Source organism: Halichoerus grypus, chromosome 12 (assembly GCF_964656455.1).
Source record: "Halichoerus grypus chromosome 12, mHalGry1.hap1.1, whole genome shotgun sequence".
NCBI lineage: Eukaryota > Metazoa > Chordata > Mammalia > Carnivora > Phocidae > Halichoerus > Halichoerus grypus.
In genome coordinates, this window is record NC_135723.1 from 14,457,363 (window position 1) to 14,472,849 (window position 15,487).

Genomic DNA, 15,487 nt, shown 5'->3' on the forward strand with positions numbered 1-15,487 from the left:
CTCCTTCCCAAGTCTCTGTATTTTGGTCAGTTTTATATCCTTAGTAGGAAGACTTCTGTTTTAAACAAGATGGAATAATTCTTTTCCTTACTAGGGTCTAGGAGCATCCACTGAGTGAAGAGTTAGCTCCAGAGAGACACTGGTGCAGCATCAGAGCAGCCTTTAGATGGTGTAGACTGTGTCCTGCTTCCACTGCTAATGGTCACATCCCCATAGGTAGGAGAGAGGACCTGCCAGCAACTCTTCCCCAACACGTTTTGCTAACAAATGATACTCCATGAAAGGGACCTATGTCTAAATTACTTTGGTCAAGGCTGGTTGGAATGAATTTTCCAACAGAACATAATTACTATGGGGCCCTTAATATGTTAATATAATCTCCAGAAGCCCTATGGGTGGGTGGGCAGCATTTACCAGGTATTTGACGATGGAATGCTTTTGTCTTCTCAAAGTCATACCAAGAATTAGGGTTCCTTGGAGCACACTTTGGGTTTTGGGGAACACAAGGAAAGACAAGGGGTAGGTGTTAAATAAATCATAATTTGGATTTTCAAAGGGCTTTCATGGCCAATTTTTCTGGCTTTCACAAAAAAAGAACACTAGCTAAGTAACTGTACTGTAATGCAGGCAGCATTACGGAGGAAGGAGATCTGGCCCTAGAGTGATGGCCCTTGGGTCTGGTCCCAGGGGCAGTGGTAGGAAGATCACCAAGCTCTCAGCTACCTGGGGTTCCTCATCCATCCAGGTGCTCTCAGAAGCCATCCAAATCTCTACTACTAAGACTCTGGGAAATAAGGTTACTCTTTGTCTTATGATCACTGGGTGCCATTCACCTCTGTAGGTAAGTATTATTTCTGCTGATGCTTAGGCTTTGCAAGGTAGATCTTTGTTCTCGTTTATTTTAGCAGCAAATGTTGCATTGAGCCCCATTTATGGGCGCAACGCTGTTTGCGGAGTGGAGATGCAGAGACAAACAAGACACAGTGCCTACTCTCATGGAGCTGGCAGCAGAGATGGGGAGAAAGTTAAATAAACAAAAAAGCCAAAGATACACAGTAATACATACTTTAACAGAAGTGTGCATTATGTGCATCACAACAGAGGACAGGACCTCCCCCCCGCCAAAGGACAGGAGACCAGGTTGGGCCTTCCAAGGAACTTATGCTTAAATGGACCTAGGAAGGGAGTGTAACTAGTTACCAGGTGGTAAGATATGCTGGAGACTGTACTGCATGGAGCACTGGGTGTTATATGAAAACAATGAATCGTGGATCACTACATCAAAAACTAATGATGTATTGTATGGTGACTAACATAACATAATAAAATAAAATTTAAACAAAACAAAACAAAAAAAAGATACGCTGGAGACTGAGGTTGATGTTGGAAGGACTTTCCAGGTAGAAGAAGCTACATATACAAAGGTCCAGGAGGCAGGAAGAAGCTTGGGCTCTTTAGGGAACAAGTAGATAATTGAGGGTAAGCAAGAATCTGAGATGGATGAGACGTGGAAAGGTAGGTATGCTTATGTATCATATCATATTGGGGTTTTAGTCTGTCAGTGCAGAAGGGGGGAGTCATTACATTACTGTAGGCAAGGGAATGAGTCACATGATCTGATTAGCATTTTAGAAAAATAGTTACTGTGGTTTTGTGGGATTCAGGCTAGAGGAGATGAAGCTGCAAGGAGACTTCTTAGAAGTCTAGTCCAGGATTTAATAATGATAGTGAAAAAAGCTAACATTTATTGAGCACTTTTGTGAGAGGCACTGATGTAAGCTTTTACTGTCTCATTTCATACAATTTTAACTATGGCCATGGCACGTACTATCATTGGAAAGTAGTGTACACTTTGGAAAACTGAAGTCTAGCATGGTTAGATAATTTGCCTAAGGTCACACAGATGACATGTGTTGGAAACCAGATTTTAACAAAAGCTGATGGATTGCAAATAATAGTTTTAATTATTATGCCACAATGCGTTCTAAAAAGTTTTTCATAATGGTGGCTGACATTTGAATGTTAACTTTATAGAAGTACTTTGCTCAGCCGTTTACATTATTTCATCTAATCCAAATGACAGATGATGGATATGCGGTTGAGGGCTGTGGCAGTGGGCATGGAAGCAAGGGGCTTAAGGCAGGACTGGTGTGCCTTGGTGACATACTCACTTTGGGAGGATGAATCCAGTTTTCTAACTGGGACTACTGGGTGACATTCATGAGGATTGGGAAGAGGAGTAGGAAGAGGTTTTGTCAGGAATTTCTGAGTTGGTTTTTTGGCACGTGAAGCGTGAGGAACCAGAAGCACATCCACGTGGAGATGTCCAGTAGGGATTTGGAATCAGGAGTCACTGGCGTGGGGGTGGATGTGGAGGCCAGACACCAGGATAATGAACAGACAAGAACTCCTCTCCACGGAGCATGGCCCAGATGGTGGCATCAGTACTTGTTAGTTATATGTGCTTGTTATGTGTGAGCATGACCCAGCGGGAGGGTTGACTGTCTTTGAGCCATCTCACACTCTGCCTACCCCCCCAACTCTTGCTCCTATATTTGCTCTCCTGAAATCTCTAGGAGAAAGACTTCCCATCCTGCTTTCCTCTGAGCCAACTGCTGGCTTCTTAAAGAGCTCTCTTCTAAATAATGGGCAGAGCTGCCAGATACTTACAATATTGTAGATACTCTTGTAATGGTTTATGGCTGCTGCTTGTTATTGTCATAATGTATTTTAGCTGATGTTATTTTTTTTTTAAAGATTTTATTTATTTGACAGAGAGAGAGATAGTGAGAGCAGGAACACAAGCAGGGGGAATGGGAGAGGGAGAAGCAGGCTTCTTGCAGAGCAGGGAGCCCAATGTGGGACTCGATCCCAGGACCCTGAGATCATGACCTGAGCCGAAGGCAGACGCTTAACGACTGAGCAACCCAGGCACCCTAGCTGATGTTATTTTTAACTAAAATGTACACCCTCAGGCTGTACAAAGGGGACTCTTGTAGCAGTGTAATCTCTGCAACAAATCTTAGTGGGTGAAAATAGAAGTTTGCAAATTTGGTTGCAGAGGGAAAGAGGATGTTGCAGTAAATACCTTGGAGAAGGTCCAAAATTTTAAAGAAAGGAAAGTGGTTCCTATCCAGTTGTAAAATAAAAATTGTATGCATGACGCCTGTCTTGCAGTTTTGGAAATCACTAATCTTTTAAGAAAATACTGGTTATAGATACTATTAAATGCCAGAGGTAGCATTTAGCATCTACTGTGCTTTGATGTTGCCAAGCTACTTTGAAGGGAACTTGGGTTTTGGCTTTTTTTTTTTTCTCTTATGCTCTGTCAGCAGAGTAGGTTCTAAATCCCTAAAATCTTTGCCATTCTTTAGGCCCCTTAAGACCAAAGCTTGTGTCTTGTTCACCTATGTGTCCATCCAAGTGCTTCCTATGGAATGTTCTAGAAACAATTTCTATGTCAAAATGGACTCTTCCCAAATTTTCCATCACTATTTATCCACACAGCAATTAGTGGTTATTTTTGGCTGCTAGGAGGCATATTTACTGCAACATTGTGCTTTTAGCCCCAGTGAGTAAGGTCTTATATAATTTTATTTTAAGCTTATATTCACAGTTTTATTTTTCACTGCAAAGGTTATTTGTCCTACAACACCATCATTTCTTTTTCTTCCTCTTAAGACCTTAAGAACTTGTCTACACAGCTATTTATAATTTCCATCAGACTTACGACAAAGATTTAAGAGAAACCTTCAGAAGCCTTTTGACATCTGAATTATGGAAGGGTGTCAACCAGTGACTGACATTCAAGGGGTACATTTCTTAGTAGAGGCTTGCTTGTCCTTGGGGAGGAGCCAGTGGAGATGCTGGAGGTCATGTTGGTCTTCCTCAGCAGCGACCACCCATACAAGAGGGAACATTCTCACTAGGGGATTCATTCAGAGTGCTAGAGGACACTTGCAGGTTTTGCATTAATTTTTGGCTGTCTCTACACCTACATGCTTTCATGTCATCACTGCTTTTGGTCACCAAGTCTTTTCAGCTGGTGTGGGCCATACAGCATGTTGTTGGGGTATCCTTTAGTGTGCTCAGTGATTTGCTTCATGGAGAGAGGGTTGCAGGCTTTCCTACTTCATGTGTCCTGGAAACCTTCAAATTTTCAAGTGCACAGACCAAATCTATATCTGCATCTTATCGGAGGAAGGAGAGTGGGGGTGTTCCCTGCCTAGAGAGAAACTGTACTATAAAATACCATGCTGACTTTTGTACTTACTCCTCAAGGATTTACTTCTATCACCTCACACATCTTTTATTTTGTCCTCCTCTCATAGTTGAAACCAGAACTGATGCCCTTAAATCCAGCAAGCATCTAGTTGAGTCTAGATGGTTGCAGCTTTCAGTTTCATGAAAACTTTCCTTTGTGGAGTCATGGGCATTGAGTTTTATGAGATGCATTTCGTTTGTAAGGAAAATTTCATATCCCCTAGTGACAAAAGCCAAGACACTAACTGGGCCAGGTCTCAGCTTCCAGCCGGTAGGGAGGGTTTGGTGCCAGAGGGGGAGCTTCTCCAAGTCACCAGCCAAAGAACGCATTATGGACTCTTCTCAGCCCTGAGCTGTCTCCACCCAACATGCACTGTCCCCTCCATGGTTTGAAGGAGGGGCAGAGCAGAGACTGGAAAAGACTTGGTGATACTTTCCATCTCCGTGTTGCACAAGGACACTTTATATCCTTCCTGCTATTTAACAACCATAGTTTTTGCAACACACACCAAATGTACGTCTAATGGAAATTCTGACCCGCAGAGTTAAGAACTCTAAGCTTTCTGAGAGTTCTGATTTAAAACTGTATATGTTGCTTTTTTTTTTTTTTTAAGATTTTGTTTATTTATTTGACAGAGAGAGACACAGCGAGAGAGGGAACACAAGCAGGGAGAGTGGGAGAGGGAGAAGCAGGCTTCCCACTGGGCAGGGAGCCCGATGTGGGACTCGATCCCAGGACCCTGAGATCATGACCTGAGCTGAAGGCAGACGCTTAACTGACTGAGCCACCCAGGCGCCCCGAAAACTGTATATGTAGCTTTTAATAACTTTAGGAAAAGAAAAACTTTTTCTTTCTTTTTTCTTTCGAAAATAGGCCACTTAAACTACTTCCAGCTGTTTTGCCCTAGAATCCTGTTAATTTTGCTTCAGCCTACTTCTGTGGAAGGCTTTATTTCTTATATTTAAAGTCATTTAGGATTAATTTTATTTTTTGAGCTCCGTAGTCTTATGGACGAGTTATTTTGTGTATTTATGGTTCTGTACCACATCATACGTGATGGCATACGTAATAGAACACATTACTATTGTTGTTTTCAGAATAGGACACCTTGTTGATTTTTTTCAAGACTCAGTATCTGCCATTATCATGAAAATAATAGAAAATGCACAATGTAATCAGATACGTTAGAGACCCTCACAGGGCAGTTATGAATACAGATGCAAGTAACAGTCGTGACTTCACGATTTTTCCTTCAATGATTAGTGGGTAACTCAAGGTTTTTCTGTCTTAGAAAAGTAGGGGACACAGGAAGGGGCACCTCACCCATGTCTATCCAACCAGAGTTGTTTTTCTCCAATACTAGGCATGCAAGAAGCCTCAATGAAGCTCACTGAGTCACTGCATGAAGTCTACGAGCCTGACTGGTATGGGCGGGAAGATGTGAAGATGGTTGGCGAGGTAAGAGCCAGGATCACAGACCACAGGAGGCCTGGGACACTTGTGCCAGGGTTCCAGCACATTCCGCTAAATCATGATGGGGCACCATGTATCCAGAAGACACCGTACTGTTCTGCCATCCAGATCAGCCCAAACTCATACTGATTAGTGAGCCATTATAAAACTAGAGGTATAGAGCTGTGCGTTAAAGGTGATTTTTTTTCAAAATAAGAATAGTGTTTCCCAGCCCTTTCTACACATCTTAGCTCATCTCAGCAGCAGAACTGGCCCAGGGCATGATTATGTACAAACTTCACCCCTGCACCCCTGCTCCCCCCATCCTGTCTTGAAAGCAGGGTTAGGAGGTGCGAAAAGCATCTATTTCACTTAAATGCCACTGGTCCATTCACTGGTCTGCAGAGCCTAGGGACAGATGTGGTCAGCCTACTAATAGGAATGTAACTTCCAGAAGCCTTTGTCCCTAGACATGTCTTAACACCTGTAATCCAGTTTGCAGCCGAGGGCTATCTGGCTGGTGAGAAGTGAGAAAGTGGGTATTTTCCACTTTGCAGAAGGCCTAATGGTGTAGAGACCAGGAGTGACCTCTGTATGATATTGGGTGAGTTCTTCAACTTCTCAGGCTTTAGCTTCCTCATCTTCAGAATGAGAATAAGAATTGTACCAACTAATAACACATTTAAAGCCTGTGTATTCACATTATTGGCATGATGCTCAGTACATGTCATTATTACTGATGTTAGCAAACCGCCTGTGAGGGCTTCTTTCATGTCCAAGGTCTTTGTTAATGAGCGGTGTTTGTCATGACCACTTGACATGAGCTCACTGATGCACATTGAGGCACAGAAGACCTAAGGAATACGGCCTCCCTGGCTCGGGAGAAGGTCTGATGTGTGATGCACTGACCATCTATGCGATCTTTGGAAAGATGGGTTAACAGTGCAGCCCCAGGGTGCTCCGTGAAAATTCTGACATCCCCACATTGATCTTCATAATCTTTTTAAGAGAAAAAAAAGCCCAGAGATGTATTTATGAGAAAAGTTCTACTCACCTTTCTTCTATATAAAGACACTGTATCAACATCACATTGTTAAATGCTTACCTCATATTATACATTTCTGATGAATGGTGTATGATTAAAAATTCATCAAGAAAAGAATTTTTAAGGGAATAAAAGAAATTTACATTAATAGCTTTTCAGAGCACCACGTTACCTTGTGTGTGGGACAGATGCCACTGTTGCCATTTGTTCCTTCAGAAAATGACTGCTGTCCCAACTTGGTCCTTGGAGGATTTGGTCCTACCAGGATTTTTGGAACTTTTAGTTGCAGATCCAAATATGGGCTCTTCTGCTGGTGAAGGAGCTGAACACTCTCCATGTTCAGAGCATCTATTCACATCAGAAGACGAGCCTTTTCATATGGAGGATTTAAATTTTTTTGTTAGCATAAATTTCTTGAATTGGGATCTGTAACAATGAGGATCCATATTTGAAGTGTGAAAAAGAAACAAAAGCAAGTAAGCCACCCAAAGTGGCTTTCCAAAGATAGAAAGTTATCTCTCTCTCTCTCGTAAAAGACTTTGGAGTGAGCAGCCCAGGTATGGGGACACCCATGTTTGCCATCCTTGCTGTTTCATCCACGTTCAGTATGACTCTCTGAGCACTGGCCATTGGCTCTCATTTTGGCACTCCAGTCGGCAAAAGGAGGAAGCAGGGAAGACTAAACTCATTTTAGGGACACTTCCTGAAAGTTCATCCCTTTGCCCAGACCTTAGCTGTGACACAGGCTGGAAAATGTAGTCTGTATCCTCGGTAGTCTATATTGTCGATTAGAACTGGTAGCCAAGGCTAGGTTGGTTCCTGTGGAGCTAAGTGGGCTGGGAGAGGCTTGTGGGAGACAATCACAAAGCTGAAGAAAGAAAGTCAACTGTTGTCTTAAATTCATTATTATAGTAACTGTTTATAGTGGGTGCACCACAGTTGTCGCCGCATACAGAAAATTCTGACTGACGTTTCCAGAGCTTTTGGCATTAGAGTCTCTTCTGATTTGTTTAGTGTATATTTATCTGGGGTCGTTGTTACCGTCTTAGCATTTTGTTCTCTCATTCATCTATTCTCCTCTGGACAAAATGACAAGACAGAAAAAATTACCTCAAAAAAAAAGAACAAGAGGCAGTACCGACCGTCAGGAACCTAATCAATATGGATATTAGTAAGATGTTGGAACTAGAGTTCAAAATGAGGATTTTAAAGATACTAGCTGGGATTGAAAAAAGCATGGAAGATATTAGAGAAACCCTTTCTGGAGAAATAAAAGAACTAAAATCTAACCAAGTCAAAATCAAAACAGCTATTAATGAGGTGCAATCAAAAATGGAGGCTCTCACTGCTAGGATAAATGAGGCAGAAGAGAGAATCAGTGATACAGAAGACCAAATGATGGAAAATAAAGAAGCTGAGAAAAAGAGAGATAAACAACTACTGGATCACGAGGACAGAATTCGAGAGATAAGTGATACCATAAGACGAAACAATATTAGAATAATTGGGATCCCAGAAGAAGAAGAAAGAGAGAGAGGGACAGAAGGTATATTGGAGCAAATTATAGCAGAGAACTTCCCTAATCTGGGGAAGGAAACAGGCATCAAAATCCAGGAGGCACAGAGAACTCCCATCAAAATCAATAAAAATAGGTCAACACCCCGACATCTAATAGTAAAACTTAAAAGTCTCAGAGACAAAGAGAAAATCCTGAAAGCAGCTTGGGAGAAGAGATATGTAACCTACAATGGTAAAAACATTATATTGGCAACAGACCTATCCACAGAGAACTGGCAGGCCAGAAAGGACTGGCATGATAAAATATTCAGAGCACTAAATGAGAAAAATATGCAGCCAAGAATACTATATCCAGCTAGGCTGTCACTGAAAATAGAAGGAGAGAGAAAAAGCTTCCAGGACAAACAAAAACTGAAGGAATTTGCAAACACGAAACCAGCCCTACAAGAAATATTGAAAGGGGTCCTCTAAGCAAAGAGAGAGCCTAAAAGCAACATAGACCAGAAAGGAACACAGACAATATACAGTAACAGTCACCTTACAGGCAGTACAATGGCACTAAATTCATATCTTTCAATAGTTACCCTGAATGTAAATGGGCTAAATGCCCCAATCAAAAGACACAGGCCATCAGATTGGATAAAAAAACAAGACCCATCGATATGCTGTCTGCAAGAGACTCATTTTAGACCCAAAGACACCCCCAGATTGAAAGTGAAGGGGTGGAAAACCATTTACCATGCTAATGGACACCAAAAGAAAGCTGGGGTGGCAATCCTTATATCAGACAAATTAGATTTTAAACCAAAGACTATAATAAGAGATGAGGAAGGACAATATATCCTACTTAAAGGTCTATCCAACTAGAAGATCTAACAATTGTAAATATCTATGCCCCTTACATGGGAGCAGCCGATTATATAAGCCAATTAATAACAAAAGCAAAGAAACACATCAACAACAATACATAATAGTGGGGGACTTTAACACTCCCCTCACTGAAATGGACAGATCCTCTAAGCAAAAGATCAACAAGGAAATAAAGACTTTAAATGACACACTGGACCAAATGGACTTCACAGATACATTCAGAGCATTCCATCCCAAAGCAACAGAATACACATTCTTCTCTAGTGCCCATGGAACATTCTCCAGAATAGATCATATCCTAGGTCACAAATCAGGTCTCAACTGGTACCAAAAGATTGGGATCATTCTCTGCCTATTTTCAGACCACAATGCTTTGAAACTAGAACTCAATCACAAGAGGAAAGTCAGAAAGAACTCAAAATACATGGAGGCTAAAGAGCATGCTACTAAAAAATGAATGGGTCAACCAGGAAATTAAAGAATTTAAAAAATTCATGGAAACAAATGAAAATGAAAACACAACTGTTCAAAATCTTTGGATGCAGCAAAGCCAGTCCTAAGAGGAAAGTATATAGCAATACAAGCCTTTCTCAAGAAACAAGAAAGGTCTCAAGTACACAACCTAACCCTACACCTAAAGAGCTGAAGAAAGAACAGCAAATAAAGCCTAAACCCAGCAGGAGAAGAGAAATTATAGAGATCAGAGCAAAACTCAATGAAATAGAAACCAAAAGAACAGAATAGATCAACGAAACTAGGAGCTGGTTCTTTGAAAGAATTAACAAGATTGATAAATCCCTGGCCAGACTTATCGAAAGGAAAAGAGAAATGACCCAAATAAATAAAATCATGAATGAAAGAGGAGAGATCACAACCAACACCAAAGAAATACAAACAATTATAAGAACATATTATGAGCAACTCTATGCCAGCAAATTAGATAATCTGGAAGAAATGGATGCATTCCTAGGGATGTATCAACTACCAAAACTGAACCAGGAAGAAACTGAAAACCTGAACAGACCTATAACCACTAAGGAAATTGAAGCAGTCATCAAAAATCTCCCAACAAACAAAAGCCCAGGGCCAGAAGCCTTCCCAGCGGAATTCTACCAAACATTTCAAGAAGAATTAATACCTACTCTTTTGAAACTGTTCCAAAAAATAGAAATGGAAGGAAAACTTCCAAACTCGTTTTATGAGGCCACCATTACCTTGATCCCCAAACCAAAGACCCCATCAAAAAGGAGAATTGCAGACCAATATCCTTGATGAACATGGATGCAAAAATTCTCACTAAAATAGTAGCCAATAGGATGCAACAGTCCATTAAAAGGATTATTCACCACAAACAAGTCGGATTTATCCCTGGGCTGCAAGGTTGGTTCAATATCTGCAAATCAATCAATGTGATACAATACATTAATAAAAGAAAGAACAAGAATCATATGATCCTCTCAATAGATGCAGAAAAAGCATTTGACAAAGTACAGCACCCTTTCTTGATTAAAACTCTTCAGAGTATAGGGATAGAGGATACATACCTCAAAATCATAAAAGCCATCTCTGAAAAACCCACAGCAAATATTCTCAATGGGGAAAAACCGAGAGCTTTCCCCCTAAGGTCAGGAATGCGGCAGGGATGTCCATTATCACCACTGCTATTCAACATAGTATTGGAAGTCCTAGCCACAGCAATCAGACAACAAAAAGAAATAAAAGGCATACAAATCCGCAAAGAAGAAGTCAAGCTCTTACTCTTTGTAGATGATATGATACTTTATGTGGAAAACCCAAAAGACTCCACCCCAAAACTGTTAGAACTCATACAGGAGTTCAGTAAAATGGCAGGATATAAAATCAATGCACAGAAATCAGTGGCATTCCTATACACCAACAACAAGACAGGAGAAAGAGAAATTAAGGAGTCGATCCCATTTACAATTGCACCCAAAACCATAAGATACCTAGGAATAAATCTAACCAAAGAGGCAAAGGATTTGTACTCAGAAAACTATAAAATACTCATGAAAGAAATTGAGGAAGACACAAAGAAATGGAAAATCGTTCCATGCTCATGGATTGGAAGAAAAAATATTGTGAAGATGTCAGTGCTACTTAGAGCAATCTACACATTTAAGGCAATCCCTATCAAAACACCATCCACTTTTTTCAAAGAAATGGAACAAGTAATCCTAAAATTTGTATGGAACCAGAAAAGACCCTGAATAGCCAGAGGAATGTTGAAAAAGAAAAGCAAAGCTGGTGGCATCACAATTCCAGACTTCCAGCTTTATTACAAAGCTGTCATCATCAAGACAGTATGGTACTGGCACAAAAACAGACACATAGATCAGTGGAACAGAATAGAGAGCCCACAAATGGACCCTCAACTCTATGGTCAACTCATCTTCGACAAAGCAGGAAAGAATGTCCAATGGAAAAAAGACAGTCTCTTCAACAAATGGTGTTGGGAAAATTGGACAGCCACATGCAGAAGAATGAAACTGGACCATTTCCTTACACCACACACAAAAATAGACTCCAAATGGTTGAAAGACCTCAATGTGAGACAGGAGTCCATCAAAATCCTAAAGGAGAACACAGGCAGAAACCTCTTTTACCTCAGCTGCAGCAACTTCTTCCTAGAAACATGGCCAAAGGTAAGGGAAGCAAGGGCAAAAATGAACTATTGGGACTTCATCAAGATAAAAAGCTTTTGCATAGCAAAAGAAACAGTCAACAAAACCAAAAGACAACCGACAGAATGGGAGAAGATATTTGCAAATGACATATCAGATAAAGGGCTGGTATCCAAAATCTATAAAGAACTTATCAAACTCAACACCCAAAGAACAAATGATCCAATCAAGAAATGGGCAGAACACATGAACAGACTTTTTTCCAAAGAAGACATCCAAATGGCCAACAGACACATGAAAAAGTGCTCAACATCGCTCGGCATCAGGGAAATCCAAATCAAAACCTCAGTGAGATACCACCTCACACCAGTCAGAATGACTAAAATTGACATGTCAGAAAATGACAGATGTTGGCGAGGATGTGGAGAAAGGGGACCCTCCTACACTGTTGGTGGGAATGCAAGCTGGTACAGCCACTCTGGAAAACAGTATGGAGGTTCCTCAAAAATTTGAAAATAGAGCTAACATACGACCCAGTAATTGCACTAGTGGGTATTTATCCCAAAGATACAAATGTAGGCATCCGAAGGGGTACATGCACCCCAATGTTTATAGCAGCAATGTCCACAATAGCCAAACTATGGAAAGAGCCAAGATGTCCATCAACAGATGAATGGATAAAGAAGAGGTGGTATATATATACAATGGAATATTATGCAGCCATCAAAAGGAAGGAAATCTTGTCATTTGCAATGACATGGATAGAACTGGAGGGTATTATGCTGAGCAAAATAAGGCAATCAGAGAAAAACATGTATCATATGATCTCACTGATAAAAGGAATTCTTAATCTCAGGTAACAAACAGGGTTCTTGAGTGGTGGGGGGTGGGAGGGGTGGGGTGGCTAGGTGATAGACACTGGGGAGGGTATGGGCTATGGTGAGCGCTGTGAATTGTGTACGACTGTTGAATCACAGACCTGTACCTCTGAAACAAATAATACATTATATGTTAAAAAGAAAGAAGATAGTAGGAAGGGAAAAATGAAGGGGGGGACATCGGAGCCGGAGACGAACCATGAGAGACTATGGACTCTGAGAAACAAACTGAGGGTTCTAGAGGGGAGGGGATCGGGGGATGGGTTAGCCTGGTGTTGGGTATTAAAGAGGGCACGTACTGAATGGAGCACTGGGTATTATACGCAAACAATGAATCATAGAATACTACATCAAAAACTAATGATGTGATGTATGATGATTAACATAATAAGAAAATAAGTTGTAGCCAAATTGCCTTGAAATTTTATTGTATTATTAAATAATCCACATTTTTTTTTCTAACATCTATTATCCAAGGAAGTACTATTTATCTAATTTTATCGTTCCTGATTTTTTTTAGAAGTTCGGTGAAAAGTATCCAATTAAAATCGTTCAGCAGTTATCTCTTTATTTCTCTTCTTCTTTTAGAAATGTGATGTCCTATGGGAAGACTTTCATCAAAAACTAGTGGATGGGTCCTTGCTGACACTGGATACCTATCTGGGCCAATTTCCTGACATAAAGGTATTTTACTTTGTGTCTATAAAGGGAAGAATTGAATGGTTCTATGTACTTATTGAAACATGGGCAAGAGATAAGTCGAATTCAGAGTCCTCAAACTGACATCAAACACGGTCACTTTTCATTTATTTAAGCATGGAAATTTTATCTTGTTCCTATCTTTTGAAATGAAATGTAGCCACAGAAATCACATTTTCCCCTTTAGCGAACTGCTTCAGCTTTCGTTTCTCTATAGATATCTTTTTAATGCTCTAGATATAAAATTGCAAACCAGATAACAAAAATTCCAATCTTTGTGTTCCAACCTTTTTATTGTGTAGCATTTGATAAGAATTTTCATTAGAATAAACAGCAGTCTCCAAGAAAGGAGAAACTTCATTGCAAACCTGAGAGCAAGATTCAGTCTTTCCTTGTTTACTGTTCAGAGCACACCTGCATATGTTTTCTCTCCTTAAAATTTCCTGGTTTAGATTGAACTGTTAAGATAGAAGCATTTCAAATACATTTGCAACTGGGTCTAAAAAATCTCATCTAAAATATTTGTCTTATTTGACACTTGGATTCATTGATGGGAAATATATAAGTGGAGGATCGAACATCATAGATTTAGAATTGACCTTGGAGGTAGAGATGGTTTTTAAACCATCAGGGCTGTACATAGCACATGGTAGCATGAATAGATCTGCACCCAGTTGTTTTTCCTGCTCAAGGAGGAATACCAGGTAAGTACCACGGTGCTGCCCTTCTTATAGGGTGAAGGAGGCCATGAACCAGCATCCATCCATCTGCAGAGCCTTAATTAGGTGACTTCTGATGTGAAGCTCCACTTTTCTCTGGCCTGCTTTGTAGCCATTGCCAAACACCAGGACACTAGCTGCAGTAACGTGCACTGGCCTTGGCCATGAAACATAGGGAAGCTTCTCAGCCAGAGCAGCACTCCTGTAAATGATGTCAATTTCCTTGGTCCCATACATAATACCTAAACTAATTGGCCAACATCCCAATGTGTTTTGGGACACAGGGGCACCATACAAGAAGCCTCGGTGGACCAGACTAGGTACATTAATTAGCCTTGGTGGCAGAATGTCACAGAGAACAAATCCAAACAATGGATTCTCAATGACGTTATCATAATAGGCAGGAGAGCACTTTCGTGAGCCATTGCATGATTGTATCCTCATTAAAAGGTGTAAGTTGGTTTTTTAAAACTTTCTGAGAGATTTAAAAATTAAATTGAAAAAATTTTAGGATTCTCTGAGGCTGCCATGCACTAGCCTATAGGGAATGTGTCTTGGGATATCTTCAGATTATTTGGTGGACAGTCACATTTTGTCTTAGAATTTGTAACATTTGTGGAGCAGAGAGTCTCAGAATCATTATCACACTTCAGAATATCATTTGTTGCGTGGTAATTTAATCTCCATAAAAATCAGTCCCTAATAAATCAGAAGGGGATATGGGAAAACTTTGACCTCGTACTTGAAAATTTCAAAGCAGTTTGCAACTAGTCTAAATTATTCATATAATATACATTAAGAGTATGATTTAACTAAGCAAATGAAGGCTGTGATTGACCAGAGAAGAACACATTTGAAAAGTTGTTCAGCTTCAGGAACAAAAACTTAGTATCATCAGAAAAATGTGGAGTATCTTGGTTGTTACGGTACTGCCCAGCCATAGTAATTTGGAAATTGGCCATATTCTCTAGAAGCATATAATTTTAGAAGACAAATACACCCAGAAGTACCTGCATTGAAACATAGATTAAAATAAAATCATGATGGCGGCACCTGGGTGGCTCAGTTGGTTAAGCGTCTGACTCTTGGTTTCAGCTCAGGTCATGATCTCAGAGTCGTGAGATCAAGCCCCATGTCGGACTCCATGCTCAGTGGGGAGTCTGCTTGTGGATTCTCTCCTTCTTCCTCTGCCCTTCTGCCTACTCATGCTCTCTCTCTTCTCTCTCTCTCTCTCTTTCTCTCTAAAAGTAAATAAATAAATATTTAAATTAACTAATTAAATAAAATCATGATGGATGATATTGACTGTCTCCAGTTTGTTCCACATCAGACAGATGAAGAACTCAGTAGAACTTTTGCTTAAGCAATTCTTTTCTTGAGGTCCATGGTTGAGGTCATGC

At 40.4% G+C, this 15,487-nt stretch overlaps 1 protein-coding gene across 1 annotated transcript in view; it reads left to right on the forward strand.

Moving 5' to 3' along the window:
- Window positions 1-15,487, forward strand: part of AMPH (amphiphysin) — a 282,343-nt gene that overhangs the window by 159,298 nt on the left and 107,558 nt on the right. The window contains exons 4-5 of the mRNA XM_078059989.1: window positions 5,628-5,722; window positions 13,258-13,353. Of these exons, the coding sequence (XP_077916115.1) occupies window positions 5,628-5,722; window positions 13,258-13,353 (191 nt within the window). The remainder of the gene's footprint in view (window positions 1-5,627; window positions 5,723-13,257; window positions 13,354-15,487) is intronic.